Below are 23917 nucleotides of genomic sequence, written 5' to 3'. Positions count from 1 at the left end.
TGGCAGCTAACACTTTTTACACAGAGAGCCATCTACGTCAAGCTTAAAATAGCAGAACTGGGAAGCCTTCACTAGCTATCAGCCTCAAGCAATTGGGAAGTTTGAAACTATTTTTACTCTTAAGGATATCTGCATTGATTACCGTGTGTAAAGCACTAGTCCAAGGACCTTTTTATTATCAGTGCATCAAATCTACCCTTAGTACTCTTACTACTTCAGTGTTGGGCAGGAAGAAGCTGACATGTCACCACTAGGCTGCAGAATACTCTACAATGGACAATGTGACAACGCCCAATGGATAAGTCTTTGCAACACCCATTGAGGGTAACGGGCAGGCTGTCCTTATGACAAACGTGATCTCTAAACCACCTACTCCCAAAAGGTCACAAATACTGAAATAACAAAACTAGTTGACTTAACATGTGACTGGGCTAGATGCAGCTCTTAAAAGAGTCAAATCTACAGCCAAAAAATGGTGGTGCATGCCTCTAATCCCAGTATCTGTAGAGGCAGAGGTAGGTGGATCTTGAATTCCTGACAGGGCCATGGATATTACAGAGGAACCCCATCATGGAAAATAAAGTCAAATCTGAATTTGATAAACGACAGGCAATGGAGCTGTTGTGGGGATACACACCTGAGATTCCAGTACTAGGGATATGGGAGGCATAAATATCAGGTTCAAAGTTATACCTGATTATAGCATTTCCAGGGCAGCCTGGGACAGGTCTCAAGAGAATAATGGCAGCCAGGTGGTGGTGGAGCCTGCCTTTAGTCCCAGCACTCAGCAGGCAGATCTCTGAGTTCACGGCCAGCCTGGTCTACAGAGCTAGTTCCAGGACAGCTTCCAAAGTCACAGAGAAACCCTATCTCAAAAACAAAAAAAAAAGATAATAATGGCAATCACACTTGCTACAAGCTAGTCATTACCCAGAGGCTCCACATATAACAAGAACCTTCCCCACCGCTCCCTGGATCCTGCCTCTTATATAGGTTAAAAATTCTAAAAATCACTGGGTGCTAGTGGCAAATGCCTTTAATCCCAGCACTTGGGAGGCAGAGGCAGGATCTCTGTAAGGGCAGCCTGGACTACACAGCAAGTTCCAGTACAAGCTCCAAAGCTACACAGAGAAACCATCTTGAAAAACAAAAACAAAATACACACTTGAATTCTGACTCTAGGACAACCTTAAAGTTGAGTCTCAGCTGGATATTAGAGACCACTGTCTTTTTTTATATTTCTTTATACACCATAGTATGTATAAAGCTCAAAATATAATGGGGACTGGTTCTCACCTTGTATGTGCGGGTAACATGAATTAAACTCAGAACTCAGGTAGTAAGGCTTGATGGCAAGAACCTTTATAAGACAGATATGTTGGCATACACCTTTAATCCCAGGACTGGGGAGGCAGAGGCAGGCAGAACTCAGTGAGTTCCAGGACAGCCAGGACTACACAGAGAAATCATGTCTTGAAAAACCAAGGGGGGAAAAGCCTTTATAGGTTGAGCCTGCCATCCCCATCCCCTCCTATTTTAGTCTATCTCTATCTCATAAAAACACATAACAACACATAGGTGGCCTTGCCTGGCAATAAATATTTTAATTTTTTTGCTTTATTTTATGATGACAAATAATTTTCAAGTTTATTTCCTTTTTTGTTTGCTATTTAAATACAAAGCTAAGCCACAAACAGGTACAACCAAGACATTTTATCTCACAGTTACAACCTCCTTTCGGATCCTCCTCCAAGTCTGACCACTGACCAGGCAGGCTAGCAAGGGGTGTGGGGAAGACTTTCTTAGGTAGCACCATCATGAGGCTGAGGGGTAGGGGGAGGTGTTGGGGACAAGGGTAGGTTCTCATACCTGGCTCCAAATCCCCAGCCCCTAGACTGAAGGTGAATGGCGAGAATTTAGTCCTTCCCAGGAAGAAAGCCACCTAACTCTATCACAGGTAAGAACTATCATCCTGGTCCTCTGGCTGCCAGCATCTTCACGTGATACACAGCAGGTAGAGAACTTTCCACACAACAGATTCAGGGATGTGGGTGGAGTAGGTGGTGGGGTATGGGTTTAGTAATTTCTGGTCCCACTACAAAAATCTTACTTTTGATTAGAATAAAGTACCATCTCAAAAACCTCTACACAAATCAGCCAGCCAAGCCAAAAACATAAAAAAGATAAAAATAAAGGAACCCCAGAAAGAAAAACAAAAACAAACAAACAAACAAAAAAACCCAATCATTTCACTCCCTTCAAAACCTATATACATATAAGTTGTTTTCTGTGGTTTTTTTTCCATTTTTTTTCTTTTTTTTTTTTAAATGTTTTGTATTTTTATTATTTTTTTTTAAAATAAATTCAGTGTTCACATTTCTATAAAGAATTAATGCAGTTTCAGGAGACCTGCCCCACTGGGGCAGGAGAACAGTGCTTTTCCCGGCCTGCCTCTAGTCTGACTGCCCACCCTGAAGCTTCGAGGTGCCTGGAAAAGCCAAAAGCCTGTGAAGAGGTCTGTTCCCGGCAGGGCCTCCAAGCCCCGGGCTCAGTGAGCTTTGGAGAAAGCAGAGGGGAAGACTAGCTTACTGCGAAACCTTTGTAAAAAATATTCATACACGTCAATGTGTATGCCTGTCAAGACGCTGAGGAGAGCAAGAGCTTGGAGACATCCCGTCCAGGCTGTGTGGGGAGCGGCAGCACCCTCACACCCGCCTGTCCTTGGACGTGGGGTGTGGGGGAGTCCTGGCTTTCATCCTGGGCAGAGCCCAGCTTCCTAGTTCATGTTCGACTCCATTCTCTAAAACCTGTGCCAAGTCCTAGACTGCGCGGGAAGCACAAACGTTCAGCTTGTATGCAAAAAGGTACAAAAACAACTAGAATATAAAAGTTTTGGTAATATAAGGCCATCTGTTCAAGTCCACCTTGGAAACCTGTAACAGATATTTAAATACTACATGAAAAGGCATCTTTAATATACTTTTTAAAAACATTTGAAGTAATTAGCTAAGAGTGTGTAAAAAAAAAAATCATTTCCCTTTGAGGGCACTTTGTCCTTTGAAGGAGGCAGTGTGGCAGGGAGGCCACATGGTTAATGCTTCAGCCAAGGGTAGGCTTCGATGGAGGCCTTGCTGCGGTCGCCATAGTCATACAGGAGCTCCTCCCCAGCTGCAATGTCTCGGGAGGCGATGAGGATGAGGTGAGGCACGCCATCGATGTCATGCAGTTTGGTCTGGCAATTCCCACACTTACTGTGGTTGATCAGCCTCCCCAGGCGGTTTGTTTCTCGAGTGGCATCCACGCTGGTGTGGTGGGAGAGCGAGAGGGATTACACTGATAAAGAGGCTTTTAATCTTGCTGGGATCTTGTTCCATGAGAACCTGGTGGGATGCGGACTGGCAGCCTCATTTGGAGGCAGGTTAATTCCAAAGGCTACTTTGGAGAGTACAGAGAGTTCTGCATAGAGAGCTTGAAGACAGAACCCAAAGAACTCTGTATGGAGCTGAGGTATGTGATGTGTAGTGTTTCGAAATACATAAATGGATAAAGATCAGCTCCTCTGACCTTGGCCAGGAAGGAGCAATGACTGTTCTGCAGAGGTGCTGGGGCAAATGCCCAGAGGGAGAGAGGCCTTGGGAGCTGCCTAGCAGGTTTCCAGGGGACAAGTCCCCTCCCGCCTAAGGACAACTCCAATCCCAAAAACTAACTGGAGAGGTGAAAGGAAACCATATCACTGGACATGCCGCTTCATGGTTGCGATCCTAGCACTCAGGAGGCTGAGGCAGGAGGCTGATGAATTTGAGGCCAGCTAGGGCTACATAGCGAGATCTGAGCCAATCCTAACAAGTAAGGGAACCGATCAAGGACTCAGGAGTGGTCCAGGCCACCCAGCTCTGCCTGTCCTCCACTCATAGTGTACTTACCAGTAGGTTTTGCTCAGATATTGAAAATAGTACATGTAGCAGCCTGTGGAGGGGTCTTGTGCATACAGAGCCTCCCGCTTCTTGGCATCGGTGATTTCAATAAGATCCCCATGGTATTCTACCACAAAGTCTCCCCGGGAGAAGTGCTTGGTGGCAATCACACCCCTGCCTTTTCCATCAATGAGATCAATCTGTCAGGAGGTGACAAGACAGCTGAGGTCATAAATGTGACAGTTGTCACCAGGCATGGTGTCTATCATGGAGCTTGGAATACATTTTAAAACCAACTTTACTGGATGGGCTTCAATAAAAATAAGACCCCAGCACTCAAGAGGCAGAGGCAGGCAGATCTCTGTGAGCTGGAGTCCAGCCCAGTCTATAGAACAAGTTCCCGAACAGCCAGGGCTGTTAAACAGAGAAACGCTGTCCAGAAAAACAAAACAACAACAAAAAGCAACAATAATAAAAACAAAACCTAGCCACACTATGCAGATGGCTTAACGGGGTTTACTAAAAGTACCAGGTCTAGCTTCAGGTCATTCCCATCCTAGCATATAAAAGAGCTCCTTTATATCCCTTACAAAGTACATGTCAGCCGAAATCTGCTAAGTGGGCAAAACACCATTTTTTGGAGATGAGAAAAATGAGACTTGGAAGGAAAGGCAGACTCATGTGCCCAAGACCACACCTCGCAAATGGTGATATTGGGGGCTCTGGTCCATGAGGTTCTCTGCTTGTCAGGGGAGGAGAAAGGCCCAGCGGCCTGAACCTCCCGTGATCCATCAATACCTCTGGTGCTTCTCACACTTGGTACAAATGGAGTGACAGAACTGATGGCTGCTCAAGGGCCCAGGACTAAGTTTGAGAGTCTAGGTTATAAGTGAAAAGGGAAGTTTTTCCACCCTTGACTCCTAGGCCAGATCCCCCTGCCACCACACCCTGGAGAGCTACTTCCCCTCACCCAAACCACTCGTGTATAGAACACACTGAGAGTCTGAGTGTGGCTCTGTCATGTGGCACATGCTTAGCATGCACAGGGCTGGCTGGGTTCAGTCCCCAGCACCAACACAAAACAAAACCCATCAGGAGAAAAGCAAGTGCCTTATACCTTGCCATGGGGAAAACAGTCTAGGATAAACTTAATCGTCTCTTCATCTTTTGTTTGTTGCTTTCTTTCTTTAGGGGTGAATGCAGGGCTTTGACCGTGCTAGAAAGCATTCTATCACCAAACTATTGGACTGACTCCATAGCTTAAACAAGACTTGATCTTATGATCTTACCACTGCCCTACCTCAGCTACTTAGCTGGGAGGGCGGCCTCTGCCACATCCCACTGTACCTTTCTTTTTCATAGCCAGTTAGTGAGAGAGACCCTGTTTAAAACACAACAAACAAACCAAAAAAGCTCATCCAGGGGCTGGAGAGACGGCTCAACAGTCAAGAGCACTTGTTGCTCTTGCAGAGGACCCAATTCAGTTCCCAGCACCCACACCACCATATTATATCGGCAGCTTTACAACCACTTGTAACTCCAAGATTTCTGACACCCTCTTCTGGCCTCCATGGGCAACCCCACCCCATTTTTGTAAAACAGGAAGACACACACACACAATAAAAATAAATTCTTGTAAATATTACATTTAAAAATGGGGCTGAGTGATAGCACAGGGATTAAGAGCACTTATTCTTGCATAGAACCTGGGACCAATTCTCAGCATCCACATGGTGGACCACAACCACCCACCATGCAACTCCAGGTATAGTGTACAGACACCCATTACAGTAGATGTTCCACCATGGACATCTCATCACAATTAAGCAGATGATGCCTCTGTGAACCCTTCCTGACATGCTTGCTTCACAAAAGCTTTTGTGTGTGGTTCTTTAACACCTAAAGGGGCGGGACTGCCAGTGACCACGTGTAGTCAAGGCAGCCTTGTGGATGTTCCCAGCCATGTGCTGGGTGGCGAGGTCATCACCATAGTGCAATGACTTTGTGGGCTTACCTTCATGCCTTCTTCCTTCCCGCTCTCAATCAGCTCATCAATTTTTTTCCTTTCTTCAGACTGGGTGGAGAGGAAATGAACAGTGTTAGCATTCACTTACAATGCTATGGCCAACCTTTGATGGCAGAGATCTGAGCATACCTCTCCTCACCCATCTGCAAGGAGCAATCCATCATCTAGTTCCTCTGGGATAGGAAGAACACAGCTCTGTCCCATTATGCTTTAAGCCTTTGTTTCTGTTGGTTTCTGAGACGAGGGAATCATTCTGTAACTCCCAGGCTCCAGAGTGTGGGATTATATGTGGACATTACCATACGTGGCTAGTCTGGATCTTAAGTGTTTTCCAAAGGTCCTTGTGAGAAATGCATGGTATGTCCTTCAGTGCTATAGGGAGGTGCTAAAACCATTAAGAGGAGGAACCTAGTAGGGTTACTGGGAATGTGACCTGTGTGGAACAGTGGAGTTCCTGCCTATTGTCTCATTTTCAGCAACGAGGCAAGTGGTTTCAGTCCCATGTGCTCCTCCTCCATAATATGATTTGTACCCAATACAACAGGGTCAGTTCATGGACTGAAACCTTTCAAACAGTAACAGAGAATAAATCTTTATTGCTTCATGTCTTTGTTACAGAGCCTTAAACATGCTGTTTGTCCTGTATAGTACTATTAAAGAATATTAATTCACCAGGATCTAAAAGTCAGGACTCTAGAGCTGGCAAGATGGTTCAATGGGCAAAGGCATTCGCTGCCAATCCTGACCATCTGAATTTGATCCCCGGAACCCACACAGTAGGAGGAGGGAACCAATTCCCTTAAAGTTGGCCTCTCTGACCACCACATCCAAACCATGCCACACTAATGCCGCTCATCAATCCAAGTAAATAAGTAAACAGAAAACTGGGATTCTGACTTAATTTAAAGTCACCATCACAGCTGGGCGGTGGTGGTGCATGCCTTTAATCCCAGTACTCGGGACAGAGGCAGGAGGATGTCTGTGAGTTCCAGACCAGCCTGGTCAACAAGAGCTAGTTCCAGGACAGGCTCCAAAGCTACAGAGAAACCCTATCTTGAAAAACAAAAAATAAATAAAATAAAATTACCATCACCCATGAACTGGGCATAGTGGCCTATGTCCATAATCCTAGCTACTCAGGAGGTTGAGGCAGGACTTCCACACATTTGAGGATAACCTGGGTTACATAGGAAGTTCTGGGCCAGCACAGGATAATCTGGTGGTATACACCTTTAATCCCAGGACTCACTAGGTAAGAGTCGGGTGGCTCTCTGGTGAGTTAGAGGCCAGCCTGGTCTACAGAGTGAGTTCCAGGACAGTTCCAACAGCCAGGGCTAAACAAAGAAAGCATGTTGCAAAAAGCAAACAAAAATAAAAAAGAAAGTGGGCAGGAACTGAGGAGATGCCTGCTCAGCATGTGGCTTTATTTAATGCCTAGCACCACCAAATAAACAGATGAATCATCAGGGCAGATTACAGGTACACCTGTAAACAGGACACATCTGCCTCCATTGTGTCCTAGCTGCCCGATTCTTCCCTTGGAGGCCTGTGTTCAGATCTCTGAGCTGTGTCTGTGCCTCCTAACTAGTGGGACAATGCAGCAAGGAACAGAGAAGCTAGGACACTCCCATGGTACAATTTCCTCTGCTCCTACCCCATCGCACCCTGGACCCCACTGTCCCTTTCCTTATACAAGATGCTAGGGAACAAGAGGGAGCTATAGACGCACCAGATGTCCCAAATCACTTTGGCTCACCAGCTTGAGGCAGATGGCATCTACGGGGGCCTTGCCACCTGCTGAATGTACACCCTTGCTAGACAGAGCCTGGGACCAGGGTCCAGTCTGCCAGTCATTCAGTTCACACATACACTGACAGGCCCCAAGGTGCGTGGAGACACTGATGAGTGATTGAGACTGGGTGACAGGTGACAGCCACTTCCCTGAAAGTTTCAAGGCTTCCACTCTACCTCTGTATTTTATGAGTATCTGGGTATACCTGCAGGCCAGAAGGTGGCACCAGATTTCATTATAAATAGATGTGAGCCACCATGCAGCTGCTGGAAATTGAACTTGGGACCTCTGGCTGAGCTGTCTCTCCAGTCTCTCCAGCCTCAAACTCCATTCTTTTTTATTTAAAAATGTGTATTGGTGTAACTGTTGGTGTTAGGTTCCCTGGAACTGGAATTACAGCCATGAATTGTTATGTGGGTGCTGAGAATTGAACCAGGGTCCTCTGGAAGAGAACTCAGTGCTCTTAACCAATGAACCATCTGTCCAGTCCCCAAACTCCATTCTTTACTTAGAATCAGAGGAGTCTTTTGAAAATACATTATCAGTCAGGAGGTGCTGGTGCAACACCTTTAACCCCAGCATGTGCAAGACAGAGGAAGGAGGATTTCTCTGAGTTCAAGGCTAGCCTGGTCTACAAAGCCTGGAACTCACGGAGAGCCACCTGCCTCTGCCTCTGCCTCCTGAGTGCTGGGATTAAAGACTTGAATCACTATGCCAGATCTTTTTTTTTTTTTTTTTTAATTTTTCGAGACAGGGTTTGTGTGTGTAGCTCTGTAGACCAGACTGGCCTGGAACTCGAACAGATCTGCCTGCCTAAGCCCAGACTTTTTATTATGTATCTTATGTACAAGGTACAGGCCTCACCATCTCACCTTCCCCCTCTGTCTCATCTACCCCCTCCACCAGCTACAAAGCCGGCTCTTCCAGAAAGCCACGTCTCCAGGCTCTAGACCTTTGAGCAGCTGCCCTTCCTGCCTAGAGTGACCTTTTCCCTCATCCATCTTCCTGTATGTTTCCTCCTTTGCTCTAGTGTCAAGACTCCTTTCCAGAGAAAATGCAGACTCCTAGGGCAAAGGAACCTTAGACTCACCACCCTTGACACCAGTCTAGCTCACTAAGGTAATACAAAGGCATGCAAGGTTAGCTGTCTTCCTGGCAATCCTGGTGACTGCACCTAGGGCTCTGTGCAAGGACACAGGGCTCTAGAGCTGCTCTTCGGTCCCAGCAGGGCAGAGGTCAGGAGTGAGTTCTGGACAGACACACACCTTATGGCAGTTAATCATCCCAGTGTAGAGAGTAAGGATGACAGTTGGAAGAGGCATGGATAACCCAGGTGGGTCCCTGGGGATTTTCCTGCTGGGCTGAATATGGCTTTGGAGGAACTGAGCTGAGTAGGTGGGCCAGGAGTTTGGAGCTTGCCTAAAGCCAGTCCTGGGTTGCTCAGGGATAACTTAGGCACAACCAAAACAGGCCAGAAGGAAATGGGGTTAGAAAAGGCCTGAGTGAAGGTGGAATGGAAGAAGGGAGGTATCAGAAGGGAGAAGGAAGCCAAGATACTGGCAATAGTCACAGTTCTTACTACAGTGTGGTTGCCACCCACCAATGAGCAGGCAGGCTGGCCGGCTGGCGGGCGGAGGGCATCTCTCTATGGCCTGCTCTGTGCTCAAACCCTATAGCCCAAATCCCTTCCTCCTGCTCTGAACTCTGGTCCTGGCTTTGCCCAGCCAGCTTTTTCTTCAACTCCATGAGGTGCTCCAGAACTTGGCGCTTTGATTTCACTCTTGGCCACTTGGCCAAGTACAGTGTCTCTTGGCCCACCAACTCAGCCCCCAGCCTAGCCAATCAGGTTATGAAGAGGCCCAGCTGTTATGCCCCACCAGCTTTCCCTGCAGTCAGGAGAACAGACCCTGCCAGTAACAGTCACATCCACATTGTGCGGGGCAGCTGTCACTTCACTGCCTGAGCCAGCAGCAGGGGCATAGTGCTCTTTCAACAGTGCCAAGATAAACAGCGAGGGGCACAGCATGGCTCTTGCTCATGCTGGTTCCTGGTCTAATAACAGGGCATACTTTCCCTGCCCGCAGCTTATCTGCGGCAGAAGTAGGTGACCTGCAGCCACACGAGTCCCTCTGCAGCCTTCTGTCCTCCAGGCACAAGAACCCAGCTTTGCTTTAGCACACAGCCTCAGCTGCCCCAACCCAGCAGGGTCCTGTCCCTCTGTGGGGCCTGAATGGTCCCTGCCTGGCTGGGAGGAGCTCTGGGCTCTTGTGGCCTGGCACCACCTCCACTCTGCAGTGCTGCCTTTGAGAGTGACCCAGCACAGCCTCCCACTGTTGGCCGGCGTTTATAACAGCTCTTTCTTGGCCCAAACCACTGCCTTCCACAAGAAGTGAAGCCAAAGCTATTGGGGACGTGGAGAAGTAGACCACCCCACCTTGGGCTTGTATTTTAAGTAAAACTGATCAATTAAATAAAAGAGAAGATGGCCGAGCTCTGTAGCTCCACCTGCGAATCTGCCATCTCTGGTGCAGGAAAGAAATGACTGAACTGCCTGGACCAGTGCCCTCTTCCCCGTGCAGAGACCTGGAGCTTTCAGAGTTAGAAAGAGCTGCAGCAGAGTGAGGGGTTGACCCTGACTCCCCGTGTGGGAGCAAGGAGGCATCTGGCCATACCCTGGGGGGTTCAGATTAAAAAAGCAATAACCACACCCCACTGCACCAAATATTGACAAACTGCTGTACTGGGTACTATACACACAGGTGTGGAACCATATGGGCTGGCTATCTTCCTGCCTACAAGCTACTTGACGGTGAGCTGGAAATAGGCAGACAGGATACCCAGGAACTGACCATACTAGGAAACAAGGGTGTGTGTGACTCATCTAATTGCCATTTACACTCCCACATCATCATACAAGAAAAGGGTCTCACATAGCCTAGGCTGACCTCAGGTTCTTTATGTAACCTTGCCTTGTACTTGTTTGAGATGGGTTTCTCTATGTAGCCCTGGTTATCAGGAACTCACTACGCAGACTGGGCTGGCCACAAACTGAAGAGTGCTGGGATTAAAGGCATGCACTACCACACCCCTCGTTGCCTTGAACTCTTGATATTTCAATTCCTCAGCACTGGGATTATAGACAAGAGCCATCATCTCCAGTTTATAAAGTTCTAGAGATGGAAATCATGGACTTCCAAAAGCATGCTAAACAAAGACTCCAACAGAGCTACATGCCTAGCTCCAGGAAGCCATTTTATTTGTGCATTGTCCTTTGAGACAGGATTTTACTATGTAACCAACAGTAAACTCAAACCAGAGTTCTCCCGAGTGTTGGGATCCACACACCACATCTATTACAAATCTATTTCTTTAATCTTTACAACAACTCACTAGCAACAATTTTTCTTTTTGAGGCAGGCTCTTGCTATGCAGCAAGCACAGCCTGGCCTGGAACTTGCTGTACAGACCAGGCTGCTCTCATGTGAACTTAGATCAGTTCTCCCAACTCTGCACTGAATATTGGAATTACTGGTGTGAGTCCTCATGCCTGGCCTTCACTGTCCTATTTTACAGACAGGAGAGTGTACTACACCAAGGTGTCTGGCTTAAACTCAGCAATCAGTAAGTACTTCCAAGCTACTGTTCTTTAGAAATTTCTAGATGACAGACAAAAAAAGCTCCTGAAAGAATAGGCAGCTCCCCCCCCCCCACACGATCCTGGGTTCAAAACCCCTGCCAACACACCCTGGAAAAGCCAATCTGGTTTTCTGTGCCATGAGGTATAGGTTCCAGAGCTCCCCAGAAGGGTCTTAAGCAAGCCTCCTGCTCCACGAGGGAGACAGAGGGAGCGAGGGAGATATCTGCTAGGGGAAGAACAAAGACACACCCCAGGCTCCAACTACACAAGTTAAATAAAACCCACAGGCCACCACCTTCCTCCCAGCTGCAGCTGACCAGACCCTACCTGCAATTCAGCTTTGCTCTTCCTAGAGCTCCTTCGCACCGGGTAGAAATCTGTCAGTTTTCTATTCTGCTGTGTTTTCCCTTGAGACCTGGGTGAGAGGGGAGGAAAGAAAATAAGGCCCACTTCTTGCACAGAACCAGGAGGCAATGCCCTGTAAGTGTTGCTCAAACACCTATGTGCACTGGGATCTGATTGCCCATCTGCTCACCTACCCAGGTGGGCCCCGGTTTCAAGGACAACTCATCATTCCTCTCTCTGGGGAAAAGCCAAGGAGGGAGGCCTTGACCTCTGGACTCTTCACACAGAATAGATGGAAACACCAGGAGCTGTGATGACTCAGGGAACAGAGGCCTAGCAGTGCGGACTACTAAACCACAATGGCCTCCAGAGCTAGGCCACAGGACCAAATGCCCATGTTAGAAGAGGGCTCTGGGATACTTACTTTTTCCGAGGGGCCTGCTTGCCCTTGAGGGGCTTTTTTAGGGCCTGCTTGGCAACCACTGTATTCGTAGGATCACATGACTGGGGTGGAGTTTTTGGAGGTTCTGCTGCTTCAGATTTTTGGTTTGGAGAAGGTGCCAGGGGACCTCTCCTGGCGTCTTTGATCTTCTGTTCATCAGACTTCACAGAGCTTCGGATCGTATTCCCAGTGTTTCTTTTCTCTGCAGCAGGGGTTGGGTGGGGGACAGGGGTTTACTCTATGGACTGGTACCACCTGTGTTCTAAGACAGGCTAAGGACAGCATCGTGGGAGTGTCATGAAGACAGTACTTGGATCTCTGTTGTGGCTGAAACACTGGAAGAGGAAGTGATCCTTTGTATGTGGACACAGGAGAGCATGTGAAATTCTGTGGGTGATCATGCTGGCCTGAGTGCTCAGCCAGCAGCTTTTAGACACTGGGCTGCAGAACCGAGGAAATAAGCTCTATTCTTAAAGCAACAGCCGGCTAGCTGGGACCTGATTGCCCATCAGATGGAGTGAGGGGACAGACCCCAGACTCTTTTCCCCACTCACTGTCTTCAGGTTCTTAGTCAAACAAGCTCTCCTCCTAAAAAGGTTGAAGCTCCCAGAGGCTCTCAGGATGGCACCTGGGCAGACTGGCATGAATCTTGTCATGAGGCACACATCCAATGGCCTTACAGATATTACTGGTAACTTTGTGCAAGCAAGCCCTGTGCTGGTGAACTATGCTGTTTTTAAAAATGGATCTAATAATAGTTTACTTTTTAGAATAACTAATATACCAACCAGAGATATGAGATGGCACAGCAATTTTGGAAAATGGTTTGGCAGTTTCCTCACAAAATTAAACATATAATTACCACATGACCCAGCAACTCTACACTCAGACATCTACTCAAGATGATTAAAAACACATGTCCACACAAAACTCTGTATGTGAAATGAGGTGGCCAATGTACACTAATCAGAAAGGCAAACAACCCAAGTGCCCATCAGAGGATGAATAGTTAAACAAAATGTGATCTGTCCACACACGGAAAATGATTATGATTCAGCAATAAAAAGGCATGAAATGTTCACACACACACACACTCACACACACTACATACAACATGGATAGACTTCGGAAAACATGATGCTGAGTGAAAAGGCCAGACACAAAAGGCTACATATCCTATGACTTCATTTGCATGAAATGTCTACAACAGGCAACTGTGGACCCAGAAAGAAGTTTCAGAGCTGCCTAGGGGTGGGGGAGGGATGTAAAGTAAGTCATGTTTGTTTTTTCGAGATAGGGTTTCTCTGTGTAGCTCTGGCTATCCGGGAACTAGCTCTGTACATCAGGCCTGCCTCTGCCTCTAGAGTGCTGGGATTTAAAGGCATGTGCCACCACTGCCGACAGCAAAATAAGTCTTAAATGGGTAAGTAAGTTCTTTGTGTCATGATGAAAATGTTCTGGACTTAGATGTAGCGGTTGTGTAACTCTGCAGACACTAAAAACTACTCAACTGCACACTTTGGAGCTGAGGCTGTAGCTAACTAGATAAGAGTAAAACCCAGCATGGTAGGACACGCCTGTAATCCCAGCACACATGGGAGGTGGAGGTAGAATACAAGTTCAAAGCCATTCTTAGCTGCATGGGAAGTTTGAGGCTAGCCTGAGTGATGGATCTTGTCTTGGGGGGAGGGGACAGGATGAGACTAGGGTTAGGATGTAGCCCAGTGGTAGAGCACTTGCCTATATGCCCAAAGTCTCTGTGTTCTACCCCCATCTCTACAAAATAAGCAAATAAACTTTGATAGATGAATTATAGCTCATTAAACAAAAGAGGAAAAAGAAATGCATCGAAAGTATCCAGGAAGCTGGATGTGGGGACCCAGGGAGATAGATGGCTTAGTCCGTAAAGTGACTGTCACATATAGGCATGAGGCTGAGTTCAGATCCCAGCACAGACATAAAAAAGTTTAGGAAGGGGCAGTGGAGCGGGTAGGGTATGAGACAGCTTAGTAGGCAAATGCACGTGACAGAAAGCCTATTTACCTGAATTTGATCCTCAGGACCTTCATGGTAGAAGGAGAAAACTGACTCCTGTGAGGGTTCCTCTGAAACCCACATGGACACAGAGGCACAGAAGCATCCACCCACATGCATGCACACATACAAAACGAATAAATGTAATTAGAACAAAACCCAGTCCAGATCAGTCCCACCCCCTTCCATGATCCCTTCTTGACAGGAAGCAGGTATAACCCTGAGAGTACACAGTGTCCGTTACCACTTGTGACATGTGTCTGTACCACAGAACCTCTGCGTGGGAGCCTGGTCTTTCTCAGAAACTCCAATGTACATGTGACCCCAAATTCTAATGACTGCCACTTAGCAGCACTAGGCTTGTGAGCCTCCATCACCATAAGGAGAGTATTCACTCTGCTCAATTTTGGAAGAGATGCAAGGCGGCTCCGGACTAAGACAGAACCCTTTGCCTACGCCTGGGTGATGGATGCCCTCCTAATAGCTGCAGGCACAAGCGTGTAAAAAGATGTGGTGATTGCAGTGAGGCTGAGCTGGCAGCCGCAACATCAAAGGCAAGTCTACACACATGCTGTAACTAACTCCCCCAAAGAACCCAACTGACAGATAGGACATTTGGGGCTCACAAAAGAGCTGCAGCTTGCCCAAGCCTCCTCCTCCCTTCCAAGTGGCAGTTACAGTTAGAACTTAAGCTATTTTGAGACTGATTCAGACAACATAGCCCTGTGCATTGGTGGTGTGTGTGTGTGTGTGTGTGTGAAGCTGAGGGCCGGCCCCTGCCACAGGCATAGGGCTCCACCACATTAGTTCTCAAACATAGCCCTAGATCTTGGACTATAGCACTTCTGAGCATGTTTGTTAGGGAATACATAGCTTTCTCCTATAAAGCCACTTCTGTCTGGCAGAAATCATGTCAGGAATGAGGTGTGGGGGTGGACAGGAGCCTCAGACTCCCCCCACTAGAGCTTTAAAAGGGACTCTCTGGAAGAAAGCAAGACTCTTGGGGGGGTTCACCTTGTTCATAGGGCAATTTTATTTTTGTGGTGTTAGGAGTTGAGCCTAGGGCCTCACATTGCTAGGCAAGCATTACAGCACTGAGCTACATCTCAGTCCTACTTATCTGGGTAGGCAGTGGGGTGGGAGAAAGTCTCATACCATGGGCCAGGCTTTGAAATCACTGCAATCCTGACTCTGCTTCCATCTCTCCACTCCTTTTTCCTTTTTTTGTAAAGTGCTTGGGATCAAATCCAGGGTCTCACATGCTAGATAAGTACTTCACCACTGAGCCCTGCTACCAGCCTCCATTCAATATTTAACTCCAGATCTCACACACGGTGCATGCTGCTTTGGAAAGTAATACAGAACACTCGAATGGAAAGACACTGTAGAAATGGGGTCAGGACCTGCCGTACAAGGTAAGTTAGCCGATCCCGAGTTCACATCACACTGCAGTCGCCTGCTCTGCACAACCTGGACTTGCTTTCCCTGCATTCTTAACAATCACAAGCCTCTAAAATCGCAGGCCTTGTTTTTGCAATGTGGCACGACACGCCTGAAGGATATGTTAACTCTTGTCAAGGTTGGAAAAACCTGTCAGACCACAGGACACACACCCTGACACATCTTACTCTTTTCCTCCTGTGTTTGCTTCTCACTACTGAGAAGGAACATGGTTAATGTCACTGTCACACCTGGCCCTGGGAAGGTGTGTGGGAGCCGAGCAGCTGAAGGCAGAAAGGGGCCATTTCAGGGCTTACCTTCTCGCTTCCTGTAGATTCCAGCTAATGGTTTCCCCTGGCATTTGACCTCGTGATGTGTAACCGAGTTCTCTTCCTGAAGAGGTGAGCGCATTCCAGAGCATTTGTTCGGACTCATGTAGGCATAGATCTTTGACTGCCCAGCAAACACGTTCTCCTAAAAAGACAAACACATATTCTCAAAGAGGCTTGAATACAATGACAATCTCACAGCATTCGAAGGGAACAGAAGAATACAAAAGACAGATGTCATCACCATTCTAGGACAGACCAACCCTGAGATGCCAGGCCCTGGAGAGCTCTCAAAGGAGAGCAGGGGCTGATCTGCTGTCCTGGCCCCAGGTTCCCGAGCACATGTACTCTCTAAATCTGGTACCTAAAGGAAGTCTGGTCAGCAGAGGACAAGACGGTACACGAAGGTCCAGTCCGTTTAAAGAAAGAGCAAACCTACCAGCAGCAGGGAGGTCAGAATGACCCAGGGAAAAACGGACTCCGGATCTGAAGGGCTGGGCTGAGTCAGGGGTTAACTCCCTAGGCTAGGAAGTCAGCCACCAACATAGAAACAGGCCTAAGGGAACCTGATTAGCCACTTGGTGCTGAGGCCAGCTGGGAGGACTTGTGCACAGCCTGAACCTTCTGCGCCAGGCCTGGCCCCTCTCAAGCCACTGCAGCTCAGCGCCTCCCAGTACTGTGGCTGAGTGATGGGGTAGGCCAATGAGAGCTCAGGCTCTGGGCCAGCGCATTTAGGGCGGTCACTCCACTGCAAACCACACCTTGGCTAACACTGGGACAGGCTCAGGCGGGGGAGGGTCAGGACAGGTCGGTCACTCGGGTGTCTGTGGGGCTTTGACTGGAGTGACCACACACAGGAGGGTTCTCCCAGAAACAATGCAGGGCCTGGCTGCCTGGTAAGCCACTAACTACCAAAGCAGACCCTCTGCTAAGTCTTGAGGGACGAAAGCAGGCCCTCCACGCCCTTGGGAAGGCAGCCACCTCCCGGAACCCTAGGTCTCGGGAGGAGCCGAAAACACCACAAGGCCACAGTCAAACTTTTCGAGGTCAGCCACTGCCAGGGTCACGTTGGAGCAGGACCGCCACTCCTGGCCAGGCAGTAGATAAGGAAGCTGCCCCAAGCCGGTCCCACCGGCGAGCGCCGATGGGGGGGCCCCCGCTGCGCCCACGTGCGCGAGGCCCGGGCCCGGTTGGCGCTGCTCAGTGCGGGGAGGGAGCCTGCTTACCCCGTCGCTGCGGGGCCTCCCCGGGCCCCTCTGCTCCACCATGTCCGGGCCCGGGGCCGTCGCCGCCGCCACTGCCGCCGCTGCCGCCTCCACCGCGCGGGGCTTGCACATCTTCCTGCCTGGAGAGGGGGGACCCGGGGGAAGCGGGGGAGGGGCGCTCAGGGCGCGGCGGCGAGGGCAGCGGGACCGCGGGGCCCGCCGCAGCCATGTCTCCAAGCCCGCACGCAGGGGGCCCGGCTGCGCCGTCCCGGGACCCGAGCCCTCGCCGCGGCGCCCTCCCACCCGGCCCGGCCTGGGGGCCCCTGCGCCCGCCCCAGCCCGCGCACCCGGGCCCGACACACCCACCTGCAGCCCAGCTAGGCCCATGGCGGCGCGGCCGGCGCCCTCGCCCTCGCCGCGGCCCGGCCACCAGCGCTGCCGCCGCCGCTGCTGCTGCTGTTGCCGCCGCCACCAGCGTCGCCGCGGCGCCCCGGGAAAGGGCCGGCGGCGCCCCACGGCGCCCGCTTCGCCCATGGCCCGCAGCAGGCCGGGCGCCCGCGCGCGCCGCAGCCGGGGCCCGGAGCGAGGCCGGGGACGGCGCGGGCAGGGGCGGCGCTGCCAGGCGCCTGCGGGGCGGGCGCGAGGGCGCGCGGTGGCCAATCCCGGCTCGGCGCGGCCCCTCGCGCGCGCGCCCCCGGCCACTCCGCGCGGAAACTGCTCGGTGCCCTGAGCCAGCCGCGAGGCCGCTTCTGCATGCGTGGGATGTTCACGCGAGCCCCGACCACCTTGTGGGGATCCCGGTGGAAGGTGGGGAGTATCCATGGGGGCCACAGAACCAGGAAGAGATGGGGCCCTCCTCCTAACCGGCCTTCTTCCTGCGGCCGGTAGGAGGCCCAGAGGAGCAGGAGAGCCCTGCCTGGCCTTGATAAGTTTGCTGGAGTGCTTCTGCCATGCTATCTTGTTCACGCCTCAGAACAACCAGGAGAAGACAAGGACCGTTATTACCTCTTTCCTAAAAATGGGGAAACTGAGGCTCAGAGAAGCGAAGGACCTGGCCTAGTACCTGCAACCCAGTTTTCTCAGCCCAGGCCAAACAGATCAGAGAGACCGCACAACTGGCCGTTACAGATGAGGAAATTGAGAGCGGGAGGGGCAGACGGTGTGGCAGAGGGTTAAGCAGATTACCCACCTTGTGCTCCTGCGGCCCTCCCTGTAAGAAAAGTGCCTAGGTAGACAGGGTTCCAGGCACTCTGGTGACGGTCAGCTTTGCTTACTGCCTTGTGCCGCTGTGCAGTGCCTCTGTTAGGGCATGCGGGCTCATAGCCAAAGATTCGCTGTATTTGTGCAAAGTCATAGAGGCAAACAAGACACTTGAAGGTACCCAGCTACTGCCTTACAAGAGCATTACGACCACAGCTAAGTGACTTTCCAAGTCTGGCCTTCTATGTCTTGGTAGCTGAACCCCTAAAGCCTTGTGTTCCATAACCTACCGGATGGATGTTCCAAAGTCTACAATAAAGGTCTGTTCCGGGGGGCCACCTCTTCACGTTACTTCCTATTAAAAGGCCAAATTCTGAGGAGGATTACAGGCAGGACAAGCCATTCTCGGAACATTAACACCGTATCACCTTGCTTTAATTAACAGCTTTCAAAGTTAGAGGCCTACTCCACGTTCTAACTTTCCATCCCTTTGCAGAGCCTGCCACTCCAGAATACTGGAAACTATCCGGAAGTAGAAAAGATTCCAAAGTGACACTCAGACACCCAGGTTAAACCACGTGGATGTGCCTCCACATCTGAAGTCACACAAGATTTATAATCTGTAGTACATCAACTCAGTTGCTACTTTAACTTCACAATCTTGCTGCATGCATGTCAGTTACCAACATTTGGTGCAGAGGCTGCCATTTGCCTGCACCTGTATATAACAAATAACCATCCTGTCAGCAAACAGCTAAGGACATGGCTCAGTGGTAGAACACATGCCTAGCACACACAAAGCCCTGGGTTCAATCTTAAGTTCTGCAAGTAATAACAGCAAACAAACAACAGAAACTACCCTGTTTGAAACTGCATATGGTGGCTCACACCTCTAGTCTCCACTTGGCAAGCTGAGGCAGAAGGCTGAGGCAGAAGGATTGCAAGTTTGAAGCTTCTCTGGGCTATAAAGTAAAACACTGCATATATATATATGCAACCGTTGCCTAGGATTTCAGAGAACCATAAACTGACAACAATATCATCAAAAGTTAACATAGTCTGAGTGTTGCAGTGTGTTAGGTCCTTTAATATGGCGTCCTGTAGTTAAAACTTCAGATCATTATTACACTATCAATCCTCTATCACACCTATTGAAATAGGCTCAGGGCAAATGACTCACTTGCCTGAGCTATGACAAGGAAGAAAAGGTACCAGAACCCACTTCTGCTATGTAATCACATTTTATCATAAAGAATTTGGTGCTGATTCTCTTGAATTCAAATGCCAGCATCCACATATAGATCCATTTACCAAACATTTACTGAATACCTGTTTTTGTTTCGGCCCATGCATACATAGCAGTGAGCATAAAGACTGGAGGGCAGCAGGACAATGGTGGTGCACACCTTTAGTCCCAGCACTCTCGAGGCAGAGGCAGGCAGATCTCTATGAGTCGGAGAAGCCTAGTCTATAGAGCGAGTTCCAGGACAGCTAGGGCTGTTACACAAAGGAGCTCTGTCTTGAAAACAAACAAACAAAAAGGTGAAGGGCAATTAGGTGGGAACTGGGGCATGAAGAGGGATGAAACGAGGGAGCCTTGTAGGCCATAGAGACTATTATGGAGTTGCTCCCAGGAGCAACGAGAAAATAAGAGAGTAAACATCGTTTAAAAAATTTGTATTCTTAGATAGTAGTCAGTGGCACATGCCTTTAATCCCAGCACTCGGGAGGCAGAGAAGGGGTGGATCTCTGTGAGTTTGAGCCAACCTTCGTCTACTGAGTGAGTTCTAGGACAGCCTCCAAAGCTACAGAGAAACCCTATTTCCCAAAAAACAAAACAAAACAAAAAAACCACTTTGTATTCTTGGGACTTGAGAGATGTCTCCGAGGTTAAGAGCACTGGCTGCTCTTCCAGAGGTCCTGCGTTCAGTTCCAGCAATCACATGGTGGCTCACAACCATCTATAATAATGAGATCTGGTGTTCTCTTCTGGCAGAACACCGTATACATACTAAATAAATAAATAATTCTTAAAAAGAAATCTGTGTTCTTTAGCTGATGAATGATGATGTGAATTGTGTGGAGATGATAAAAATGGAAGAATGGAGAACAATTTGAAAAGGGCAGAGGAGATGGAGAAAAGTAGCTGAAGTCACTGTCCTCAAAACAAAGCACACAGTGGCTTATTCCTGTAACTCCTACACCAAACCAAACCACAATAGTATATTTGGGCTGTAAATGCCTTCCTGACTCCAAAGCTTCACAACAAATATAATAACAACCCAAAACAACAAGACACTCTTGAAAGCCAGAGAGAGGCATGTGAGTACATATATAACTGGACTCTCAGTGTGACATGGACACTGAGAGTATTTTCTTTCCTCTGCCTCGTCTTTTTTGGGGGTTGGGGTGGGGAGCCTCTCACTGTGGCCTGGGCTGGCCTCCAACTCTCAGAAATTCTCCAGCCTCAGTCACCACACCTGGTTAAGGATGGGCTTCCTAGGGGCTAAGGAAGAAGCTCAACAGTGCTGACTTAGCAGGTACCGAGCCCGGCTTTTCAACTCCCGGAATCACAAAAAACAAACAACCTCCCCCAGAGTGATTTTCAGGAGAAAAAAGCCTGGTCTTTTCATTTGACGTTACTATAAAGGATGTGGTATTCATACCTATAAGGCAGATTCACTGGTCCTAGCAGTGCTCTAACTAATACCCACCTATTTTGAGAAGCTGAGGCAGGAGGATTGCCTGAATTCTAGACCAGCCTGAGCTACAAAGTGAGTCTCCATCCAAAATCAAAACCAAAAACAGGCTTGGGCCAGGTGTGGTAGTATACATTCTTACAACAGCACTCCAGAGGCAGAGACAGGCAGATCTCTGCACGAGGCTAGCCTGGTGTATACAGTGAGTTCCAGGCCAGTCAACGCCAGGCAGCAAGACCCTATCTCACAAAAAAAAAAAAAAAAAAAAAAAAAAGGGGGGGGATAAAAAGAAAGTGGAAGAGTACTTGCTTAGCAATTGTGAGGCCCTAGGATTCAATATCAATAAGACACACACACACACACACACACACACACACACACACACACACACACAAGTAATTAAGTCAAAGGAGCACATAACTACTCATGAGGGTCGTAAACCTTAGTAGGCAGAAGCTGGACAACTTTGCCCCCAGCGTTGGCTCAGAAGGGGAGGGAGCAGCAGCATAACAAAGACACCATGCTGATAGTCTACTCTAGACTTCACCTTTGACCTTTGAAGAACTAAATGAAATAATTTACATAGGTTAACTGAGATAATAAAATGTTTGGATCTCAATAATAATTATTCCCATATTTCAGTAATAGTTTTCTTTCTATGATGTAATTAAATCATGGCTTTTGTTGTTGTTTTAGATATTTGAGACAAGGTTTCTCCATGTAGCACTGGCTGTCATGGAATTTGCTGTGTTGACCAGGCTAGCTGGCCTCAAAGATCCACCTGCCTCAGCCTCTACACCAGCTCACACACTACTTTTTTTTTTTTTTTTTGATCTAATGGTGTTTTCTGCATGTATGTCAGTGTACTACATGTGTGCAGCAGCCTTGGAGATCAGGGCGGTGCTCTGTAAGAGCACAGAGAAATGGCTCAGTGGTTTAGAGCACTAGCTGCCCTTCTAGAGGACTCGGGTTTGATGCCAAGCACCCACTTATCTGTTCACAACCTTCCTTAGCTCCAGTTTCAGAGTGATCTGACACCCAATCCTGGCCTCTGTGGTACCAGGCACAGGAGGTACACAGACACACATGCCAACAAAACACGCTTACACGTTAAATAAAAATAATGAAGTTTTAAAAGAAAAAGAAAAGATTGTGATAATAGGAAAAGTGAAGTAGGAAATCACTTTATAACCAAGTTTGTCAGTCAGTTTGTATATGTCTTTAGATGCTTATTTTTTTCCCAAGAAAACTGTAGTGTTAAACTGGGCCTGATGGTATAAGCCTGTAACCTCAGAACTTGAGAGGCAAAGTCAAGGGGATCGAAGTAAGTTGAATGCCAGCTTGGTCTACATAACAAGTTCCATTTCATTCAGGGTTATATAATGAGACTCTGTCTCAAAATAACGAAAAGAAAAAGGTGCTGGAGTTAAGCTAGAGGAGAGTGGGGGAAGGAAGAGACTAGTGTTAATTCTCTCTGTTAAGTGGGTTATGAAACACTTTAACGTGGCTCACTAGGCTTCATTTCTGGTTAGTATCTGAGAAGTCTTGTCCCCAAAGACCCCATAAGAATGCTGGGAGAATAAATGATGCAATAGGGTTCAGAGCATGCAAAGGGACCAATAAATATTCCCTTAATGAGTGGAGATTTAATCTATGATTATTGCTGTACAGAGCACATTACATTAAGGGAAATTCCCACTAACACGTTAGGTCTTGCCATTTAAATAAAAACGCAATACTCCAACTTCAAAAAAAAAAAACAACATAAAACAAACCACTCCAGTCACACTCAAGTTTTGGGGGTTCTTTCGCTAGCGACAGAGCGACTGGAAATAAGCAGTCGCTTGTCCTGATAGGAAACTATGGCTTTAAAGATGGACTTGCCTCCAGCGGCCGCACGAATCCACCCACGCATCCCCTGTGGGCTGAAGTACTGCCCAGCTTCCGGATGAAGGGCTGCTCCTCCAGGCACTAGGGGGACACGATTCACCCCGAAATGGGACCACTGGGACCCAACCTGACCCCGCGGTGCAGAGCTGACTCAGGGGAGCGCACACTGCCTGAGACACAGGTCAGCAATTTGCGCCCTGCCTCGGGGTCACCTCCTTCGTCAGCCCGGCTCGCGGCATCAATAACAACCGTTCCCTGGAGGGGCGCTGCGCTCAAGTTTCCAAAGCTTTGACACAGGGATACACCGGCTCCGGGGAGACTGGCTGAACCACAGGCGGCCACGGGACAGCGCTGTCAGACGCGGGGAACGGTCTCCGGGGGGCACCCGGGGCCCCGTGTCCCTCCGAGTCCCCGCGCTCCACCACAGGTGGATGCTTGAGCGGCCGCTCCCGCGCCGTGCGCTCCCTGCTGTGTGGCTTCCCGCCAGGCAGTCTCCTAGCCCTAGCGCCGGTCACCCTAGGAAATACCTCTGGCCATGGCCCGGCTCGGTCACCGCCTGGAATCTCCCGGGAAACCCAGCTTTCGAAAAAAGTTGCAACAACTGTAGCCAACTGCTCCGCCAGTCCGCGGCTGCGGGTGCTGATTGGTGTGGCCTCCCGCCCTTTCGCGGGCTTCCCGCTGTGATTGGTACGCTCGAGGACAGGGCCCGCCCTTCTCCCCGCCTCTCTGCAGGGGCCGGGCCTTCGGCCTGGTTTGGGGGTGAGGGCTTTAAATTTGATCATCTCCCAGCACTGATTGGCTGGACTAGAAAGTCACATCGGCTCCTATTGGGAGGGAGGTGCCTTAAGCTCCTCCTTCTCAAGGCTAAAGCTCCGCCTCGAGTTTTTCAGTCTCCAGTTGGAGAACCAGGCTGGGGCGGAGGGGAGTGGGGGAGGAAAAAAAAAAAAAAAAAAAAAAAAAATCT

General features: G+C 49.0%; 1 protein-coding gene across 3 annotated transcripts; it reads right to left on the bottom strand.

Moving 5' to 3' along the window:
* Window positions 1–1581: 1581 nt before the first annotated feature.
* Window positions 1582–23505, bottom strand: Kmt5a (lysine methyltransferase 5A). Of its 3 annotated transcripts, none has more exons than XM_051205052.1 (8): window positions 23481–23505; window positions 17186–17304; window positions 15948–16104; window positions 12139–12358; window positions 11697–11784; window positions 5929–5988; window positions 3924–4114; window positions 1582–3302 (listed from the first exon to the last, which is right to left on the bottom strand). In XM_051205052.1, exons 1-8 carry the CDS (start codon window positions 23488–23490, stop codon window positions 3092–3094), a joined length of 1056 nt encoding a protein of 351 aa, XP_051061009.1. In that variant the 5' UTR covers window positions 23491–23505; the 3' UTR covers window positions 1582–3091. The 3 variants fall into 3 exon arrangements, with proteins under 3 accessions (XP_051061009.1, XP_051061010.1, XP_051061008.1); XM_051205053.1 differs by lacking the exon at window positions 23481–23505 and adding an exon at window positions 17531–17710; XM_051205051.1 differs by lacking the exons at window positions 17186–17304; window positions 23481–23505 and adding an exon at window positions 17531–18470.
* Between the last annotated feature and the right edge of the window lie 412 nt (window positions 23506–23917).

Source organism: Phodopus roborovskii, unplaced genomic scaffold, assembly GCF_943737965.1.
Source record: "Phodopus roborovskii unplaced genomic scaffold, PHOROB, whole genome shotgun sequence".
Classification (NCBI taxonomy): Eukaryota; Metazoa; Chordata; class Mammalia; order Rodentia; family Cricetidae; genus Phodopus; species Phodopus roborovskii.
The sequence above is the reverse complement of the archived record's forward strand: the minus strand, read 5'-3'. Positions and strand labels throughout refer to the sequence as shown.

What these genes read in the sequence shown, in the direction of transcription:
- Kmt5a (XM_051205051.1), bottom strand. Translation starts at nt 17,986, where the DNA reads ATGGATACTCCCCACCTTCCACCGGGATCCCCACAAGGTGGTCGGGGC. An exon ending in TGGGCCTAGCTGGGCTGCAG is followed by an intron (nt 16,105 to 17,530) that starts GTGGGTGTGTCG and finishes TTGTCTTTTTAG; the next exon opens with GAGAACGTGTTTGCTGGGCA. An exon ending in AGAGCAAAGCTGAATTGCAG is followed by an intron (nt 5,989 to 11,696) that starts GTAGGGTCTGGT and finishes CTCTCCACCCAG; the next exon opens with TCTGAAGAAAGGAAAAAAAT.